Source organism: Stenella coeruleoalba (genome assembly GCF_951394435.1).
Source record: "Stenella coeruleoalba genome assembly, chromosome: 10".
NCBI classification, from domain to species: domain Eukaryota; kingdom Metazoa; phylum Chordata; class Mammalia; order Artiodactyla; family Delphinidae; genus Stenella; species Stenella coeruleoalba.
The window spans coordinates 97,769,048-97,787,188 of record NC_137156.1 but is presented as its reverse complement, the minus strand read 5'-3'; the positions used below and the strand labels follow the sequence as shown (position 1 = coordinate 97,787,188).

At 53.7% G+C, this 18,141-nt stretch overlaps 1 protein-coding gene across 6 annotated transcripts; it reads right to left on the bottom strand.

Moving 5' to 3' along the window:
* Positions 1-890: 890 nt before the first annotated feature.
* On the bottom strand, positions 891-17,668 carry BRPF1 (bromodomain and PHD finger containing 1). Of its 6 annotated transcripts, none has more exons than XM_079934539.1 (14): positions 17,172-17,668; positions 14,649-15,257; positions 9,757-10,716; positions 8,531-8,693; positions 7,866-7,997; positions 7,344-7,490; positions 6,251-6,560; positions 5,601-5,921; positions 4,994-5,278; positions 4,349-4,496; positions 3,633-3,769; positions 3,412-3,530; positions 2,911-3,065; positions 891-2,178 (listed from the first exon to the last, which is right to left on the bottom strand). In XM_079934539.1, exons 2-14 carry the CDS (start codon positions 15,245-15,247, stop codon positions 1,995-1,997), a joined length of 3,660 nt encoding a protein of 1,219 aa, XP_079790665.1. In that variant the 5' UTR covers positions 15,248-15,257; positions 17,172-17,668; the 3' UTR covers positions 891-1,994. The 6 variants fall into 6 exon arrangements, with proteins under 6 accessions (XP_079790665.1, XP_079790666.1, XP_079790668.1 ...); XM_079934540.1 differs by having other exon boundaries at positions 7,362-7,490; XM_079934542.1 differs by having other exon boundaries at positions 3,412-3,769; positions 9,757-9,964; positions 10,472-10,716.
* Positions 17,669-18,141: the final 473 nt, after the last annotated feature.

The following is an 18,141-nucleotide window of genomic DNA, read 5'->3' as shown; positions in this document are numbered from 1 at the left end:
CCGAGGATTCTGCCTTCGCGCTCACCCGCGGAGCCGCTACCCTCCAAGGGCTTGTCCCTGAGCCTCGACGCTGTAGGCTTAGGCCTCCTCACAGACTTCCTCGTCAGAGGCCTGCCTCCTCGGACTGTCCCGCCGGGCGCCGCCCGCTGGCTGCCACAGCTGCTCCCTCCGTCTAGGGCCTTCCTCCACAGCACTCCCTCAGCCCTGCCCAACGGGGCCTGGGTAGGCCTGCCTCGGGGACTGCGCCCAGCGGCCCAGAGAGGCCACAGGACCACCAAGTGTGTGGCCCCCCGGGCAGCCCCGGTGCCAGGGTCGGCTACCTGACCCAGGAGAGATGTATCATGTAACTTCTTACCTTCTGGAGAAAGACACAAAAAGCAGGGCCACAAGAACTGCCTCTGGGCGGTGATTCTTGGTTACTGTATCTGAGCCATTAGCCTTCAGATTCCTTAAGGGACAGACTGACGGCTGATGTATCTCTGTGTCCCTCTTGCCACAGTTCCCAGCAGCGGGGGCCGTGAGCCTGGCAGCGTCTCAGTTCCGGGCTTCAGGAGTTACCAGGCCCTGGGGCAGCTGCTTCCTGTGTCTGTCTCCTTTGCAGGCACGACGGCCCACAGGTGCCTAGTGCTTAGAGGGCATTCCTCCAGTAAATGCTTACATTGGAAGAGAAGGTGTCAAGGTGGGGAATGAAGAGTCCCTCTGCATTCCTGCTGAGGCCCCAGCTAAACAGGGGAAGAAGGGTCACACAGCTATAGTGACTGAAGCAGCACCCGGACCGTCTCACTGGCAAAGGACTCGAAGCATCTGCAGTTCACGAAGGAATGGCCACGAGACTCCTCCCTTCCAGCCGTTCGGCATACTGGTTGAAGAGCCAGCTGTGGAGGCAGGCTGTTGTTCAAATGCTAGCTCTGCGACTTCCTAGTTGTGGGAACTTTGGCAAGTTACTTAATTTGTCTAAACCTTGGTGTCTTTGTGGAGATAACTACCCTGTCATTAACTTTCCCCGTAGTTATTGCAAGGATTATACAAAACTGTGTATCTAAAGGTGCTTCAGCACAGGGTCTACCACTCAGTGAAGGAAGGACATGGGGAATGGGAGCTGTCATACTGGGTTAGCCAAAGAGTTCATTTGGGTTTTTCCGTAAGATGTTACAGAAAAACACGAATGAACTTTTCGGCCAACCCAATATTATCTTTGCTGTTGTCTTACAAATGCAGCAGGCACAGCAGCCAGCAACCACTTGGGCCCAATTATTTACCATCCCCGAGGAACACAGCCTCACTTTTGCCCTGGCAGAAGGCAAGAACCAAGAATTCCAAACAGACCATTTATTTTCTAAGAATCAATATATTTTCTTCCTTTGAAATAAATACAAACCAGTTTGAAAGGTGGGGGAATCTATGGGAAGAAGGGAAGTGGGGACAGGCCCCAGTCTTTTTTTTAGTACCAAATGACTCTGGCGCGACCCGGAAACGCAGTTACAAATGAGAATAATTTAAATTCTCCACTATTTACAGTATTTACAACAGCAGGGGAGGGGGGTCACCTAGTGCCCCTCTTCCGGGCTGGACAGACATCAATCTCAATGCTAGGCTGTGCAGATGCCAGCTCACCTCACCACCTCAGGGGCCTCAGGCCACTAGGCAGTTAGGGGTTCTCCTGGCATGAGTAGGCAGAGGTGGTTGGATGGCCTGTTTTACGCAGCGTCCTAAGCTTGGCCCACCAACGTGCGCTACAATGCCGTGAGGTCTCTGGAGCTTTCTGGCCTGTGGAACCTCCCCTCTCATTGCGCAGAGCCCCCATGGGCCCTTGGAGTGTTCTGTACAGTCCAGCTGCACTCAGGGCGGGAGGGACCTCCCCCACCCAGCTTCCCCTGAGACTGGCCCCAAGACCAGGAATGAGTCAGTGCAGAGGCCGGTGCCACTCCAGGACAGTGAGCAAAGGGGAGGAGAGAGGTGGCAGGGCACTGTAGGTTGGGTTGTGCTGGACAGTATCAGTCACTATCGCTGGTCTCACTGCTCTGCTCGCCCTGCACCTTGCTGCGGTGCTGCAGAGCCCTGTGGTAGGCGATCTGTACTGACTTGCGGATGTTGGATTTCCGGCCCTCCAGCATCTTCTCCTTGTCAAGGTCCTGGTTCACGCCCAGAGGAACCAGCTTAGTCCTGGGCAGCCACTGCCTGTAGGACGAGGTGAGAAGCGAGTAAGTCATCTCTTATCTCTGGGGGAGCAACAGGCACCAGCCTTCCTCACTTGTTCATTCCTTCAAAAACTCCTCCTGAGTGCCCCACTCTGGGCCAGGCTCTGGTGGGAATTAAAGAAACCAAGAGATGCAGTCCCTGCTCTCAAGGAACTGCTCACAGGCTAGTGATGAAAAGAGCCCAGTCATCGGTCACAACGGGGTAATCATAGGTTAGTTATGGGCACAAAAAGGAGCCTTGACCTACCCTGAAATAGGTACCTTGTCCAGTGGGCTCCAGGCAGACTTAACTGACATTAAACATCCTCTGCAGACAATTAACAACCAGAGACCACACATGTAAGTGTGACGGAACAGGCATTCAGAACCTGAATGATTATGCCTGCTTTATCCCCATCTTGTCACCATGGAGGCAGAGGTGGGAAAAGTAAGTCTAGAAGCCACTTTAGTCTGGGTGGGGAGCCACCCCCACATTTGTCACAGTCACTCACGGTCCTTTGATTTCTAGCTACAGCTGTCTGTCAGCTGCTGCCCGCTCAGTCTCTCAGACTCTTGGTCAACACAACCCTTTTGCTCAAAGATCTAAGTCCCTCCCCCACTGATTTATGACAGCTCAGGCTGTCTGTTGCTGGAGTTCCCTGGCAACCTGCCCCGATACCGAGGGTTGCATCTGTGGCTATGAGTCACATCAAATGCTCCCCTCCTCCCTTACCAGGTTCGCTTGTTGTCAAAGAAGAGGACGAGGTAGAGATGCTCTCGGGCTTCCTGGGTCATCTGTTCCCCAAGTTTCAGCACCTCCAGTGGGGGCACAGGGATGGGAACCCCATGGTGGAACATACCTTCCCGGGGCATCTTTGGATCAATGATCTAAGGGTGTAATAAGACCTTGGTTTAGTTCAGTCTCCTTCCCAAGGCTTACCCTATCCAAGAATTTGGAGACTACGTCTGAAGTGGGAACAGAAAAAGGTTACCACACTCCTAGGGCTGCAGTGCTGACCCTTGGCTTATTCCCATGCTGAACTATTTCAGAGCCCAAGGGGCAAAGGGAAGAAAGAGGGAGAGATGGAGAAACTAACCAGGGACCTCTAAGTGTCTATCTGCCAAAGACTCCTGTGCTCTGCAGCTCAGCAGAGAGTAGAAAAAGTCTGCTACTTTTGAGTCTGTGTTCTGGGGTTGGAAGACAAGGGATATGACAAGAAAAGTGGAAGCCTACCAGAGCTGGGTATGATGGATACCCTCGGCATTTGGCCCACACCAGGTCCAGAGCATCCAGTGGGGAGTCCTCATCCTCTGACAGCCAGCCAGCTCCCCGGCCCAGACTCTTCCTTACCACTTCACAGGAATGGGAGAGAGGGGGCGGATCAGCAGTCCGGGGTCTGGCAAGGCCCTGACACTGGGCCCCCAGAACCCCTGGCTTTGGGCAGGCGTACTTACTGCTGTGGCCCACGCCGCGGCCAGTGCCCACGGAGTAGGCCTCGTTCTCAGTGCCTGAGGTATCTTCACTGCTATCCTCTGGGAACGTGCCCCGAGAGAAGGAGGGCTTGCCCCGGCCTTGTTTTGAAGGCGTTGTGCTGTGGACAAAAGGGAAGCTCAACTCAAAGGAGGGGAAGAGTGGGGAATGGCATGGTGGGTATCCTCCCTTCTTTAAGCCCCTAGGGTCTAAGACGTTTGGAAAGCAGAGGCTACTTGAAGAATTTCAAACTCAAATGCCCTCAGGGACTTGGGGGTGATCTGACTGAAGTGGGCTGGACATAGCAGTAGTGCTGAATGCATGCGCCCGTCTTAAGTCAACAGTGGCCAGAACTGCCAGTCTGATTTTTACAGAGACTACAGAAACTGGGAATTTTATATGCCACTTCCGAATCTTTTTTTTTTTTTTTTTTTAAGACTATGCTGGCCAAACAAAATGTCTGCAGGCCAAATCCAGCCCACAAGGAACCAGTTTATGCCCTCTGTTCTAAACCATCAGCTTAACACAGGGTGGGCTCCTCTGTTTCATTATGGTGACAGTCTCATCTATTCCATTTATTTTGCAGAGAACCTTTGGTTTGAGCCATCTTAATCTAGGCTAAAATGGCTGCCACCCCACTCCCCATAGGGAAATCTAGAAGGCCATCCCGGAGGTGCGTCTTGATCCGGAGGACTGGTACCTGGTCCGGTCTGAGGCAGCGCTGCTGCTGCTACTGCTGCTGGACTCAGAGTCCGAGCTGCTCCGAGGAAGGCTGCAGTCATTACGATACACCAAGAAACTCTTCTTTACTGGCTGGTTTCCACCGCTGAAGCCGTTGGCTGGTAAGTCTTGGTTGGGGGGAGGGGGGAAGGGAAGGAATCAGTCAGGAAGATGTAGATCAGAGATCTACTGGGGGTAAGAGGGACTTAGAGCTTGGCTTTCACTTCTGTGCTGGAAAATTCCTCCAACCTTGGCCAGCAGAGCTAGCTCTGGGCAGTGTCCACCACAGTTGGCCACAGCTCTGCCCCACCCCTTGCACTTCCCTTGGCAGTTACTGGCCTTAGGACACAAATGGCTTAAAGGAGATTCCCCAAGGAGGATAAGAAGAGAAAAGGTGAAGTGATACAATGGAGGTGGGGGGGCCCTGGATGGGAATCTAGCTGGGTCAGCATCTCTGGGCTTCAGTTTCCCCATCTGTAAAATGAGGGAATGGAATTAAAGGATTCCTAAGGGCCCTTCTAGCTCTGATATATTATGGGCAAATGAAGGGATAGGTGGGAGTTATATTGGGAAGGATGGCAGCTTTGCTCACTCTACTGCGGGGCTGGGTGATGGCGAGGCTCACCCATTGGGGGGTCTTCTGTGGATTTATCACTGTCGCTGTCTGAACTCGAACTGGGCCGAGGGCTCCTACCCCGCTTGCGCTGACGCAGGGAGCCCATGATGGGGAGCTGGGGGGGCCCCACAGGACTGCCTCCGTGGCTGGGGGTCATCTGGCTCTCCCGGTTTTTGGGGGGCCGGCCCGGCCTCTTGGGCGGTCCAGCTGTCTTCGGGTTCTTTTTGGAGAACAGAACTGAGGTTCTCCTGCCCACCTCATGTGCGGGGGTTGAGGACATGTTGGGACCCAGGCCTGGAGCAGAGAAAGAGAGAAGGAGAGTCGGTGAGGGGCCTGATGTGGGAAGGGCATACATCCAGGGTAGGCCCTGGGTATATAGGACCATAACTCCAGCTAGAGTAGGGGAGATAATCTGGGGGGCATGGAGTTGGGAACATTGTCTCTTATACAAATAGCCAGAGAGGCAGCTAAGAGGCCCTTGACTGGGGAATTGAGGGAGAGAGTGCAGCTGGCTGTGCATGAGGGACCTCTGCCTGGGGCATGGCAGGCGCTGAGTGTGTGCTGCAGAGTCAAAGTCTGGCTGGCCTCGGGGTCCACCATGCTGCGGGGTTCAGACCTTTGCTTGTCTCCTGGCTGCTGCTCTCCTCGGCGGCACTGTCTGTCTGCCCGTCCTTGTCACAGGCTGCCGGGTGGGGTGTCAGGCTGCCCCGGCTGGAGGGGCCATGCCGCTCAGGCCCATCCCGTCCAGTTTCCCGCTGGGTGGCAAGCTTGCGCCGCAGTGCCGTCATCTCTTTCTTGATCATCTTTGCACGCCTGGAGCGGCCCACGCTCTGCTTACTGGCATTCACCTCATCCAGCCGCTCAAGCAACAGCTTCAGCTGCTCTTCCACCGGCAAGTGCTTCTGGTTCTCCAGCAGGACCAGCCGCTCTTCCTCTGCTGCCAGGGGTGGGAATAGGGAGGAGAGGGTCAGACTCAGGGCAGTCCTCTGGGCCCCGTGAACCTGGGCAGGCAACAAGAAACCCACTCTTCTCCCCCTCTGCTTCTCACCAGGAGCAGCTGTAAAACAGTAGCACCGAGATGTGCAATGGCAGGGACTGCTATGCATTCACCCAGTCTGGCTTCTTAGAGCGCATTCCTGGGGATAGCCTGCCACTGCTCAGCCTAGCTGCTTCCTGCCTACACAATGCCTGCTCCCAGGAGGGGACTTTGGAAAGCTGTTCATCCCTGGCATTGGCGTCTATGTGGAGGTGTGACTTATCACCCACCATCTTCGGTGTGGTGTGAGGCCTCGTCTCCAGCCAGGCTGTGGGGGATATGCATGCCCGTCTCAAAGTCAATGCCCATTTTTTCTGCCTGGCGCCGGGCCTGGCGGAGCACAGCACCACCCTGCTCACGGAGCCGCACTGCTGCCCGGTAGAAGATGGTATCCTTGGCATTATACTTGAGGCAGTTGCTGACGATGAGGTTGAAGTCCTCCTCAAAATCATCAAAGTTCAGGTAGCGGTAAGCCTCCAAGTTCTGCTTCATGGTGAAAAAGTCCATAGGCTTTTTGATGTGGTCTAGGTAGTCAGGTACCTGGGAGAACACGGTAGGTGTAGCTAAGTGGAGATACGTTCCTCATTCCCCCTGAACCCCTGTTCCTAATAACCTCCCTTGAAATGCATCCAGCAACCTCCTCCCACCACAGTTAGAGGCAGGCATTCAGCACAGGGGAAAAGAAAGCCGGATTCTAGTCTTGACTTTACTAGTCACAAGCTGTGTGACCTTGGCAAGCCTCTTAACCTCTCTGGGCCTTCTTTTCCTCACCTAGAAAACAGTAATGAAATTACAGCCAAATCTATCTCCTAGAGCCATATGACGCTTTAGTAAGAAAATGACTAGGGGAATCCTCTGGAAAAAAACACCACCTTGCATTCCTATAGCTCTCTTTACTTATCATTAAGACTTATAAGGAGGCTGCTGCCTCAGGCCTCTCATTTTATACCTTTTAGAGAGAAGAGTCTGCCAGTCAGGACCTAGGGCTTCAGAGATGGTTCTTTAGGTGCTGAGCCTTCTAAATTCTCCGTTCTAGGGTTCAGCACCCGGAAAGTGTCTTCCTGCCCTGGGATAATTCATTTGGCAGACTCAGTCCCTGCCTCTGGGGAAGGAGTGCAGATTGCCTCCCATTCTGGGCCCTTGGGATATGACAGGGACAAGACAGAGTCCAGGTGATGCATGTGGCTCCAGTTCATCCTGGAGCCCCAGAGCCACCAGCCCCTCTCTTCAAGGTCCCCTCCTAGTCCCTGGCCCAGACCTGCAGTGGGGGTCCATCTGGGAGAGGAACAGAAAGAAGGTGGAGTGAGGGGAAGGGATTCTTACTTCGTCCAATTCGGTTACCTCAGACAGAGGGACCGGCTCGCTGAAGATGTTGCCTGTGTCCTTCTCTTGGAGCTGCTCCAGGGTTTTTCGAAGGAGGATGAGGAAAGGGGTCAGCTGCATCTCCATGGCAATCTGCTGGACCTTGATCTGACACACATAAAGGCCCGATCAGCCAGGCCTAGGCCGTCCCTTGGCCTAGGAGGTCTGAGGAGATGGCTGTAGCTGGTATGGGAACTCGCCTTCCTTCCCACCCTACACAGCTCGGTGTACTTGACTCCTCTGGACTTTCCCTTCCTTGAGCTCCCAGCACCAGCTACCTGCATCACATAATTTAGGCTTCCGGTCACACTCTCCTGCGACATTCTGCTTCCGGTGGGCTTGAGAGCAAACTGAGCTCACGAGACCTGACTCCCGCATCAGCCCTGTTGCTTCCTGGACAGGTGACACATACTTGTCCATGTTTTCTGTTTTCCTGGGTCTGTTTTCTCTACTGTAAAAAAGAGTTGGCCCAGGAGCACTCACCGTCTCCCTTTTGAGTTTCTCCCGCTTGCGGATCAGCTCCACCAGCAGCCGGGCTCGCTCCAGGTCGTGCCGAAGCCGCTGCCAGGACTTGAGCTGTTCTTTGAGGGCCCAGTTCTTGTCCTCAGAATCTCTCTGAAGAGGCAAAAGAGGGATCAGGAAATGATGAGAGAGCCAGAGGGGACGAGAGCCCAGGAAGCTTGGGTCAAGGGCAGGCAAAGCCAAAGGAGGGAGCACAGGGATTTACTGGTAGGCTCACTAACTAACTGAAGTGGAAGCTCCTCAACCCACATGGCCCCTAGGCCCAGCACAGAGTCGGTGCTCAGTATATGCTTGCTGTGAACGAACAGATGAACACATAGGAAAAATGCGTTAAAAATCATCTGTAAGGATTTCATCCTGAGCTTGCTTTGAGGCCTAGTTTAAAGGAGGAAACAGCCCAAGCCCTCAGACACTGGAAACTGGAAACAGTCACAAATCTCTGTCCTTGGGGACTTCCCTGGCGGTCCAGTGGTTAAGACTCCACGCTTCCAAGGCAGGGGGTGCGGGTTCGATCCCTGGTCGGGGAACTAAGATCCCACATGCCGGGCGGTACGGCCCCCCCAAAATCTCTGTCCTCGTGCCCCTGGCACTAGTTCCTACAGCCCACAGGGAATCTGACACAGTACCCCAACTTGGTCACAGTTCCTCTGCGACTGCAGGTGTGTCTGCAGGCGACGCAGCAGTGGGACCCCATTCCGTGACTGCCTCTTCAGCGTCCAGTAGCTGTGCAGCCTCTGCATGAACTGGCTCTTCCTTTGGATGGTCAGGCGGTTAGTGATTTTACTGAGCCTGGGAAGCAGGAGAGCAAAGAGAAAAACCTCTTGGGCCCTGATTTTCTTAAGCAGAACAGTGGTCTCTGGCTAATGAGAGTTTCTGAGTGGGGCTAAATAGGGAATAAATCTACTGTCAAAAAGGCCTATGACACTGGGCTAAGGCAAAGAAGAGCGAAGAGAGCTGTCAATGGCAACTCAGCAGACAGGGAGCCAAGCTCCCAGCTCTAAGCCAGATCCATAATTCTGTTCCCCAGTGGGTCAGGGAGCCTGCCCCTAAGACTGCTCTTGTCATTGCAGCCCAGAGTGCTATCTGACCCTGGGATACCCAACTCAGACTGAGCCTGGGAAGGTTTTAAGATGAAGTATTACTGTACAGCAGTAAACTATAGGAAATCGACTATATAGCACAAGAGAGAGTAAAAAGTAACTGATGACTGTAGCCCTCATTTGGACTTATTTGTGGCAGCAACCGTTTCACGATTCCTAGAGCGTATCCGTCCCCCTTCTTCATTCCATTCTCCCTTCAGAGTCGGACCATTTCTTCCACTGTGGCTGGTAGCTATTCCAGCCTCTTTCTTCCTAACTTAAACCACCTCATCAAAACGGAAGGCAGTTTAAAACACGTTAGGTCTGCCAGATAAAAGCTGAAGTTTCTGTTTCCTAGTGTAAAAGCCAGGTGACCTGCTAGAGCTCATCTCTTTTGATATTAAAAACAAAAAGCAGGGCTTCCCTGGTGGCGCAGTGGTTGAGAGTCCGCCTGCTGATGCAGGGGACACGGGTTCGTGCCCCGGTCCGGGAAGATCCCACATGCCGCGGAGCGGCTGGGCCCGTGAGCCATGGCCGATGAGCCTGTGCATCCGGAGCCTGTGCTCCACAACGGGAGAGGCCACAACAGTGAGAGGCCCGCGTACAGCAAAAAAAAAAAAAAAAAAAAAAAACAAAAAGCAAAAAAACCCCAAAACTTCTATGTAGCTCCTGATAGGAAGAAGATACCCCAACCCTGTCACTCCACTCAGGGGGCTGTCAGTCTCCAACAGGGCTTCTTCCCTCAACAGCCTGTCCACCTGCTCCCCTCATACCTGTGTGGTGGGATGCAGGGCACAGACACCACAGGTGCTGCTGCCCGTTTCTCCGCCAAGATCTTCCGCGCCTTCTTCATCTTGATCCGGGACTTGGCCTTGGCCTTCTTGACCTTCTCTGAGCTCCAACTCTTACCCTCCTCCTCCTCCTCCTCCTCCTCCTCCTCCCCCTCGCTGTGGGACAGGGCAGGCAGGCGGCGTGCTGAACCTGGAGGCGTATGGATGTCGCAGTAGGCAGTCTTGCGGACGCTGAAGGAGGTGCCATTGGCACCCGTCTCCCGCACAGGCTCCATCTTCATGTAAAGGCCAGCCTGCTGGGCACACGTCACATGGAAGGCTGTGTAGCAGTTGGCCTTGTGGCACTGGATGCAGGCCCCTGAGCCCCGCTGTTTGCAAATGTAGCAGGTCAGCTTCCAGCGAGCTGGCGGGATGTGCTCGATGCTGTCGATAGGCTCCAGGAAGACCGTGTTGGCGAAGCAGACCTCAGGGATCCACAGGGCACACACCACATGGGCCCAGCGCCCATCATCTGTCTGCTTGAAGGCACCGCCCTTGTTGGGGCACAGGGCGCAGTCCACAGCACGGGAGGGTGACTGTAGGCAGCGGCGGCACAGCCACTGGCCCTCAGGGATGTAGGGGACACCGTAGCACTCCTGGTGCACAGCCAGGTTGCACATGTCACAGAAGAGGATGACATTGCTGTTCTGGCACTCACCATCATTGCAGATACAGCACACTGCATCCTCATCCACGAGCGCATTGGGGTCGCCTTTATTGTGGCTCTCAAAGTAGGACTCTTTCTCCAGCCGGTCCATTAAGTACTCAAAGATTTCCTGCGGAATGGGACTCACACCCTCCGTCTTCCGCCGCTCGTTCATGATATCCAGCCAGATGTAGTCCTCCTCATCCATGTCATACTCTACTTCCTCATCCAGCTCTTCCGCCGACTTCTCGATGTACCTGCAGTGCACAGAGGCAGCTCAGCACCAGAAGGTTGAGATTTCCCTCCTTTAAAGACCATGGGTTATATGTGCCAAGTACTCACCCTATTCTAGGCCTGTGCCTTTACGTCTGTGTTGTCTGATTCTATCCTCACCTTTACCCCAGGCACTCTAAGTCCTATAAGCATTCTTATTTTGCAGAAAAGGAAAACTTACATTTGGGGAGGTTAATTCACCTGCCCTGGTCCTCTTGTGAGAAAGTGGCAGAACTGGGATATGAACCCAACCATGCCGATTTCAAAGCTCATGTCCTAGCTGCTACACTGCCTCCTTTGAGGTGCAGAGGCTCAGCCAGACTCCTGAAGGATGGGGCAGCTAGGACCCATTATTGGGGTGGTCTGGGTGATGATACAAGGAGTCAGAGGAAGGAAGGTCCTCAGTTTTCATTTGCAAATCATACATAAGTTGTTTTAGCACCAACTGGCTATGTCCTGAATGCAGCTGCTGTAGGTCTTCTGTTAGCTGGTACCAGCATCAGCTCAGGGCTCCCTCAAACTCTAGGTACTCTTTACTCTCTGGATAACCTTGGGAAATAACAGTCAGAATAACTAAGATTTACTGAGCATTTACTATAAGCTAGGCATTGTGCTAAGTTATCACGTTTATTTTCCCCATAGCCATAGGGTCAATGTTTTTACTCTCCTCACTTTATAGATGAGGAAACTGGAAGCTTTGAGAAGTTAATTAACTACCCAACACAGTTAGTTCACACAACCAGGAAGTGGCAGAGTGAGGATTCAAACTCCACTTCACAGCACTCAGTGGGCCAGCAGGGCTGCAGCTAAGGATTGCTCCAGGTGCCTGGGATACAAAGTAGGCTCCCCACCCCCTTGCCATGCACACTCTAGGTGGCCTGACCCTGGTGTTGTAAAGCTACAGGGAGCTACAACGGAAAGAACAGGGCTTTGCCCTCTAACAAACCTGGATTTACATCCTGGCTCTGTTACTTTGTGGCATTTAGGAGGACATCACTGCCCTTTTCTGAACCTCAGTCTTATTTTTATTTATTTATTTTTTTTGCGGTACGCGGGCCTCTCAGTGCTGTGGCCTCTCCCGTTGTGGAGCACAGGCTCTGGACGTGCAGGCTCAGCGGCCATGGCTCACGGGCCCAGCCGCTCCGCGGCATGTGGGATCTTCCCGGACCGGGGCACGAACCCGTGTCCCCTGCATCGGCAGGCGGACTCTCAACCACTGCGCCACCAGGGAAGCCCTGAACCTCAGTTTTATTGATGACAGAATGAGAAACAAATGGGCTAAATCAAGTGGCACAGAGCAGGCCCTAGATAAATGTTAGTTCCCATGCCTCCCCTCTCCTCTCCACAAGGGAAATGTGGCTCTGGGGGCTACAGCAGGCCAGGCAAGCAGAGGTTCCGGAGCCATGCTCTGGATGACAGCAGGCGAGTGAGCTGATCTCTCTGGGCCTTGGTTTCCACACCTGTAGAATGGTGATGCTAACTTGAACCTATTTCATACAGCTGTTGTGAACATTAAATGAGTTACTACAGGTAAAGGGCTTAGAACAGTAGCTGGCATGGAGCAAGTACTCAATAAATGTTAGCTTTATTATTAGTTTTTGTATAGATCTGCCCCACCCTGTCTTGCGTTATAACTGTTTTTGTGTCTTAACTCCTCCACTATTAGATAAGAGGCAAGAACCATGTCTGATTCACCACACAGAAATAGGTGCTCAGTGTTGCTCGTTTGAAAGACATTTAGGGGGTGGAAGGGAGGACAGACTAAAATACTGTGTCTATCAGAAGCAACTTCTTCCTTAGCCCTTTACCTCTTCCCCAAGGTGAATGCAATGTCCTCATCCTTGAAAAAGGGTGTGGCTCAGGGCTAGTGTGAAACATCTGGTCCCTTCCAGGCCTTGGCACCAGCTCTCAACCTTTTCTCTGCCACGACACACGTGACATTATGTGATGGTGCATAACACACTCCCACCATGCACCAAGATTACAGGGTGTGGCGCAGATAAGGTAGGCTGCATGTCACGTACAATTCCTGACACAGCAGCTGACACTCCACCCTCTCTCTCCCCCTCAAGAAAGCATACCAGATGTGAGCAAGAGCAAGTGGTGTTATTAGAGGGATGACCTCAAATCTTCTTACATTTATATAAAAAGTAAATCATTTCCAAAAGAGGCAGTTCTGCTAACAGTAGTAACAAATTACATGCAACACACCTCCCAACTGATTGCAGTGCACCAGCTGAAAGCTGCTGCCTGGAGAACAGATCTGATTCCCCCGAGGAAAGAGTGCATCTGAGTGGAGGGGTGAAGAAAAGGAGCAGAGGAGCTGGGCTGGGCTGCTTACTGGAGCCAAGAGCACTGAAGAGCCATTAGGAGAGAGGGCAGGCCCAGAGAGGGGTCTGTGTGTTGGGAGGTGGGCATGGCAGTCAGTACTAACAGACAAGAGAGGCAGTAGAAAGCCAGAGGGAAACGGAGCTGGGCTGAACAGATGAAAGGATGGAAGAGAGGAAGAAGAGACTGGCTAGCATGTGAACAGCGGTGAGAGGAGAGTGACGCATTGGGCCAAATTACTTGAGTTCCCAAAGATTTGCTTTTAAAAAACTGAGATTTAGTATAACATCACATGGGTTGCCCTTCTGGTAAAAACTACCTTTCATATAAAAACCTTTACAACAAGTCCTTGTCAGAGATCAGGCTTTCTGATTAGCTGACACCAAAGATGGCTCCTTAACTAACTCACCCAAATGCCCTCTTTGACTTGGATGCCAAGACTCTAAGAAATTTTACACTTGGTTTTTATTCCATCCTTCAGCTAGGGTTTCTGTATGTAGTTCCACCACCACACTTCCCCACTCCTTCATTTTTTTACCTCAAGTTAAAGGAATTTAGCCTTATGCCTGTGACTTTTTAAAAATATTAATTAATTTATTTATTTTTGGTGCATTGGGTCTTTGTTGCTGCACGCGGGCTTCTCACTGCAGCGGCCCCTCCTGTCACGGAGCATGGGCTCCAGGCACACAAGCCTCAGCAGTCGTGGCTCGCAGGCTCTAGAGCACAGGCTCAGTAGTTGTGGCGCACGGGCTTAGCTGCTCCACGGCATGTGGGATCTTCCCGGACCAGGGCTCGAACCCGTGTCCCCTGCGTTGGCAGGTGGATTCCCAACCACTGCGTCACCAGGGAAGCCCTATGCCTGTGACTTTATTAGGAGCCACTGTGACTAATTTTTGGAAGGAAGTGGGGTACTAAGAAACAGTTAAATGAAACAAATAAAAGGGTCCTTGGAGGAGTACAAAACATAGGCGATGAAAATACTGCTTACGCAGGCTAAAGGATGGGTGACAATAACAGAACAAGTAATGGGAAAATTACTTCTTTAGATTTACAAACTGATTTTATAACCTTATGAAATCATTGTCCCTAGTCTTGTACCTGTAGGCTACCAGAGGAATATTATACCTACTCTGCAGATGGGGTCACTGCAACACCAAAAGCTGGATGCCTTTCCCAAGATCACAGAGTGATGGAGTAGAAGAGTCAGGAACAAAAAATGGGACCTTTTGATACTGTGGAAATAGTGCAGCTTTGGAGTCAGAGGAACCTGGGTTTGTCAGCTATCTACTGACATGTGACTTCTCGGTCCTTTTTCTGGACCGTGGTTTCCTCATCTGTGAAATCAGAACAATACCTACCTGAGTAAGTTGTGAGAATAAAATAATGGAATGGCTATAAGGCACCCAGTGCAGGGCCTGGCATGTGGCAGTGTAGACCAAGTGCCATCATTGGCTGGGGCACTTTTATGCCTTGGCAGGACCAGTGTGCTTCTGCTGTGCTTTACCCCTGCCACTGCCTATCACCTATCTTTGACTCCTGAGCCCTGCTTGACCAGTTTTCCAGAGTTGGGAGGTGGAGGCGGCCTTACCGGTAATAGGAAGTTGGCCGGGGCGGGGCATCAGGGGTATCCTGCTCCAACTCCCGGTACACCACCTCTGGCAGCTTGGGAGTGGTGCTTGCAGAAGCATTGTGGTGATGGTGATGGTTGGAGTCCTTGCGCTTCTCCTTGTTCTTATGCTTGCCTGACTTGGGAGTAGCAGCCGGTGTCTCAGTGTTCTCCTTATTGCTGCCGTTCTCAGGGGCCTCCTCAGGGGCCTCCTCATCTTCTGACACCACATCCAGGTTGTCAAAGATGCTGATGCGGTGGACGCGGCCGTGCAGGTCCACCTCCACCATGCGCTGGGCCTGTGCGTAACTCATCACCTCACGGCTGGGCGACTGGGATACCTCTGAGGGGGTGGGTGACTGCTTGTTGGCTGGGCGTGACTGGCGCCCCTTCTTCTTGTGCTTTCGGAGTGGAGTCTGCTGTGGGGGCGGTGGGTTGTCATGGTCATAGTGGTACAGGTGGTACTCAATACCACTGTAACTCTTGTAGACCTTGCGGCAGGTCTCCACAGGGCACTCATACGGTGGCTTAGTTGCCCGCAAGTTGTGGCAGAAAGTCTTCACGTCAAAGTCCACCCCCATGCTGTCACATCTAGAATGTACAGATCAGTTAGCACAGGCCGAGGGAAGAGTTCCTGGCCACCCACTCCACTCTCTCCAGCCCTCCCTCTCCCCAAGGGTCCTGGCCAGCCAACCTCTACAGCAGCTCCAAATGCCCCCTCCTCCACAACATGGCCATAGTCTCGGCCTTATCACCTCTTGCCTGATCATCCTGCTCTGTGTCTGAGTTCGTCTAGCCTAATCTCACACAATGTGTCCAGAACGATCTTTCTACCAAGTAGAAACGATCATGTTAGTCTCTTGATTAAAAGCATCCTCCTGATGTTCCCCACTTACTTCAGGATAATATCCAAATTCCTTATGATGATATTCAAGGTGCTCCTTTCACTGTGTGGCCTTAGTCCTCCTTTCTAGATTCTTTTCACCAGTTACAGCTGTGTTTCTGTCTAACCAGGACAACTTGCCAGTCCCTGAATGTTACAACCTCTCATTCCTGCAAGATGATCTCTATTTAGAATGCCTTCCAACCTCCCTGATTAGTGAGCTCCCACTCATTCTTCAAAACATGGCTCGAATGTCACTCCTGTTATGCTTCTTTGTCTCTCCCATGGAGAGCTGTGTTTCCCCAGCATTTCATCCTCACCTCCACCATGGCATTCACCACACTGGAAGTTCTCTGTCTCCTCCCATTAGACTGGGAGCTGTGCAGTGCAGACACCAGAGCCTACCCACCTCTGTATCCCCAGTACCTGGCATGTAGTGTTGTTTTGGCCAATGAATAAATAATCTGTTGAATGAATAGCTAAATGAGGGGATCACCAGTTCTGGAGATGAGATGGATGAAGGCTAGTGTCAGCCCATGCAGAAGTTTGAACAGGTAGCCAATGATTTGGTCCTGGACTCCAGCAGAAATCACTGGGTTACAGAAAGAATTAGTTAATTTCTGAGGCCTTTACGGTAAGCCTATGCCCTGGCCCTGGGAGTGGCACCAGGCCCTAAGGGTACAAACAGGAACATGACAATCCAGGCACACTCAGCTCCATGCTGGTCCTCAGAGCCCTCCCTTCCTCCTCTCCAGTGTTCCTGGGTGAGTGGAGACAGCAGATGGCACCAGCCCCCAGGAAGCCCAGCTTGGTCAGAGAGACTGCCCCAATTTCTCCAGGCCTAGCTGAGTGCAACAATTTAACTGTGGTCTTGGCACCATTCCAAGCAAAGCCACCCTGAGCTCCCTGATTAATAACGGTCCTTGTTGGCTCCTCTCCTGCGACTTAACCAAGCTAGTGAGCTGCTCCAGTCTCTCCGTCAAAGCCCCAGATTGTCATATCAGTAAAACTACTCCTTAAGCTCGCCCCTACTTCCTACCTGCACCTGTCTTTAAACAAACCAATCAGAAGCACAAACAAACTCTCCTCTTTCTATGATGAGTCCCTGGTGAACGCTGCAGCTCTGCTGCCCCGGCTGGCTCCCTAATCAGCACAGAAACCCCCAGCAAACGTCCCGCTGGGACTCAGAAACAGAAGCACAGAGGAGAGACAAGGCAACTTAGACCCGAAAGCCCGTGGGGAGGGCCCCGGCCCAGGGGTATGGCGGCGGCATCTGCCCCAGGCGCTCCGAGGGCTGGAGGAAGTAGGGGGCGGAGGCCAGAGGGATTAGGCCGGGCCGGGCGGTGCCCGCAGCCCTCTCCCGGATGCGGCTACGTTTCCCCTTTGTCGAAATGTAAAATGTTAAACAAGGCTCTTCTCCTGCCATTGGCCCAGGCAGCCCCAGGCAACCCCGAAGGATACAGTGTTGCCCGGAATGCAGGCTGTGAGCGAATGCACTGTCAGTTCTCCGGGCTGGAGTGGCCCGAGGGTACTCGGGCTGGGCAGCTCAGTGCGCGCCCCACGAAAGTAGCCTACCCCTTCCCGGCTGGCCACTCCCGCCCTCGTCCCTGGCCCGCACTCACCGGCCACCTCGAGTCCGGGCTCATTGCCGAGGGCGCCCGCCGGGGCTCCGACCCCACTAGGGGAGGCCGGCGGGGAAAGACGGGCCGGGGATGGGGAGCCCCAATTCCGGAGACTGCAGACCTCGCCACCCCGACCCCCTGCCGCCCCACGCTCTGGCCCGGCTCCCTGGGATTCCCGCGCTGACCCCTGCCGCTCCCAGTCCCGCCGGCGCCCCGGTCTTTCAATTGCGGCGGCCGCCGCCCCTTTCGAAAGCCCCTAGGTTGCCCGGTCTCGGGACCCAGCACCGCCGGAACAATGGAGGCTCCCGGAGGCAGCGCGGGGACGGCGGCGGCGGAGACGGTGGCGGCAAAGGCAGTGGCAGCGGCGGCGGCAGCAGCGGCGGCGACGGCGTCTGCGCAGGGTAAACGCGACGCCGCAACGCTGCCGAGCTGCACTTTCGCCACACATCCCCGCCCGCCCGCTGAGGCTCGAGAGGCCATTCTCTGGGATTCGGAAGTGCCCCTGGACACCCTACATGGCTTTTCTAGCACCTCCATCTTAGAGCTGAGTTTCTGGAGACTGAAGTTGCGGTACTCGGGACCCGGAGTGGTGGGGCCGTTTGTAGCGAATCTGCGACCACGTACGGTGAGCGCGGACTGGGCGTGAGGAGCCCGCCCTTCTCCCTTCCCCCTCTGCCTCTCTCCCCCCCTCCTCCTTCTCTCCCTCCTGCTGGCGCCGCGGCTGCGGTAGGGACCTGGCCTTGGTCTCGGAGGAAGGCGGCGAGGCGGGGCGGGAGCCACGGGGCGGGACTGGGGGCAGGGCCAAGAGCAAGAGGGACGCGGACAGGAGCCTAAGGGGGACCCGAAGTTATAGGTAGGGGCGGGGCGGGGCTGGAAGAGAATAAACCAGTCTACGGGGCGGGGTTTGCGGAGAGTGGGCGGGGCCATCTGTAAAGCAGACCCCCAGTAAGGAGAATAGGGGCTGAACGGG